Here is a 2,841-nt window from a genome sequence, read left to right as displayed (position 1 = left end):
CCCACATGGCCATCCACAAGCTGACAAGCTCCCAGAGGCCCACCAGCTCCCCCACTCCTGCTGCCCTGCCCCCTTTGGATTTGCTAGCACCCCCAGTGATCCTGTCTACACGTCCTTCTACCCTGAGTTACTTGCACCAAGTTCTCAGCATGGCTCCCAGCATGAGTGGACATCTGTACATCCCACTCCAGAGCTAAAGTCTTACGGTTTAAGGCAAGCTGTGTGATCATAGACTGGGTACAGTGAATGTCTACACATACCCTTAGATGCTCAGAGAGCTGATGCAAAAAAATGAACACACTGAAAAAGTGTTTTTAGGACTAGCCAGTAGGAAAGGCTTATGCCTCTGCATACATCTGCACTCCTGTTTGCTCTTCAGATCCAGAGCCTAGAGTCCTCTCCTGATGAGTAGGTGCCTAAAACTTAAAAAAAAAACACTGAATAGGGCTCACTCTTCTTAAAAAGAGGCCATATTGGAGCATTTGCAAGGGAAACAATATTTTATGCTACACTGTATCAGAATGTTGCACTGTCTCAGTTCTGTAGAACCAGATTATTGATTTCTTATGCAATGGATACAGTGGGAGTTCCTTTTTTACCCTTAGATAATACTACCAAAGCTACAACACACAGTTTGTGTTTTGAAAAAACATGAAGATGTTAAGCTTGCATAGCAGTAATTCTGATAAGAGAGCATTTACTGAACAAAATTAATATCTGGCAAGATGATGCATAAATATATGTATGTGTAGTACCTCACAAAATACCAAGGAGCAATTTTTGGCAGCATGGTTGTCGAGTAAGATGGACTATATTCATACCTTTTTCTGTTTTGTCTCTTAATTTAGATATTTTAAGTGTTATTTAGTGGGAAATCCACATATATTCTGTTTTTCCTAATATGTTAAAAGATTTCACTTTTTTTTTTAAAATTCAAGACCCCCAGTTGATCAAGGTATTTCAGTATTTGTTTAGCTTCATAAGTTGCTCCTCATTCAGCAATAATTTAAAGGTATGTTTAATTTTAACAGCATAATTCAGTATGGAATACTGGCTTCCATTCTGGATTTCTTTTGCTCTTTTAAACTCAAATAATTTTTCATATTTTGCATAACATGAATACAATCTGCCATAGAATTAATATGATTTAGCAACACAACTATTGGGTTTTTTTTCTATGCAGGATAACAGCAGAAGTCTTCTATCATATATTGTCTCATATTACTTGAGGAATTTTGATGAGGTGAGCAATAATTATCTTAGCCAATTTAGATACACTTCTTACCAACTGCTTTATTTAGTTTTATTTTTTACATTAATTAAAGTGCATTAAATGTGTTGTGCATAAGTTATTTCTACTATCAACTATTTGTTCTAGTGTGTAAAAATGTTAGGTAATAAGTTCTTTTCCTTTTAGCATGTCCAACTTAAAAAAATGTTTAAGCGTTCATTATATTTTTGTCAGGACGCTGGAAAAGAGCAATGCATCTTTCCTCTTCCAGAACCACAAGACCTCTTTCAAGCTTCACAAATGAAGTTTGAAGACTTTCAAAAGGATCTTCGGAAACTAAAAAAAGATCTGCGAGGTACTATAAGTAGACCAAATTATAAATATATAGGCAACCTATAGTTCAGTTCTTTGTTTTTTGTATCATCACTATGCATGCAATGGTACAAAAACTATTATGTAGGTTTTAATTCCTAAATTTTGTCTTGGACTCTTGACTTTGCTCACTATATTGGTTGATGTTTTTAGGACTGACCGATGTATACTGGAATGGTGACTTTTCTCTAACAACTGAAGAATAAATTTGACTAGTGTCTTCAATAATTTAATTAGCTCTTAGTAGTCTTTGATTCATATACTTTGTGCTAAAACAATGTAGGCCTGAATATTGCTTACTAGGTGAGAAATATTGATGAATTTAATATGTTTAATGCTGCCTTATGTAGCCTATGTTAAAAATACATATGATGCATTTTTTTCCTTTTAGTTTAGAATTATCAAGTTTTAGGGGGAAAAACTTACCTTTTTAAATTGTAAATTTTAAAAGCCTTTTGAGAATGGTATCCTTGCTTTACTATAAGGAAGCAATTTATATCATATAACATAATTTTTATTTATTTTTTAATACTGTGAACAATTGTAATGATCATGAATTTAGCTAAGTTAAGTACTGGCTTGATCTGTACCAATATAGTCAGATCAGGACCAGTGTAGTCAGTTCAGGAAGCAGGAAACTAGCTCTGGGCAGGTCATTGGCAACGTTGTTTTCTTCCCCATGGGATGTCAAGTGGGGATATGCATACCCCCCAGGTTGTAGGGGATACGCGCGGATGAGTAGGGACAGAGTGCTTGGTGGCAGTGTCTCCCCCGGTGTGTTTGCCTCTAACCTGGGGGAGGTGAAGGGGAAGGGACATGCTGGGTTCCACCAGCCCTATGTAGCACACTACAAAGCCTCCCTGCCCCCTCTTACAGAAGAGCTGCCAGGGTCTGAATGGCATGGGGGGGAGGGGGAGTGCATTTAGTGCCCATCTCTGGCAGCATGCAATTGGCCAGGTGCAGACCCCATCAACAGCCACAGAGTCACGACCAAGCATGGGAAAGTGGCATGACATGTGGCCAAGCAAGGCAGTGGTGGCCACCACATGTGAGCCCCCTCCCCCTCCCACCCTGTTCAGCCTCCCTCCCAGCACTACCGCTACATGCACCCCCTGGAGGGCATGGGGGAGGTGTGCCCCCAGATCAGCACGCAGGGCAGGGCAGTCTGTGGGCTGCTGCAGCCTGGGGCCGGGGCAGCGCCAAGCTGTTCCTTGTGGGGGTGTTGGGCTGGGAGGGGG

The 2,841-nt window shown here is 40.1% G+C and overlaps 1 protein-coding gene across 1 annotated transcript in view; it reads left to right on the top strand.

Annotated features, from left to right (window-relative positions):
- Positions 1 to 2,841, top strand: part of FMN2 (formin 2) — a 348,730-nt gene that overhangs the window by 244,416 nt on the left and 101,473 nt on the right. The window contains 2 exon segments of the mRNA XM_019527634.1: positions 1,184 to 1,243; positions 1,466 to 1,586. Of these exon segments, the coding sequence (XP_019383179.1) occupies positions 1,184 to 1,243; positions 1,466 to 1,586 (181 nt within the window).

This window comes from Gavialis gangeticus, unplaced genomic scaffold (assembly GCF_001723915.1).
Source record: "Gavialis gangeticus isolate Ggan-Ray unplaced genomic scaffold, GavGan_comp1, whole genome shotgun sequence".
In the NCBI taxonomy this organism is placed as follows: domain Eukaryota; kingdom Metazoa; phylum Chordata; order Crocodylia; family Gavialidae; genus Gavialis; species Gavialis gangeticus.
Note: the sequence above shows the minus strand (reverse complement) of the source record. Positions and strands in the feature narration are given on the sequence as shown.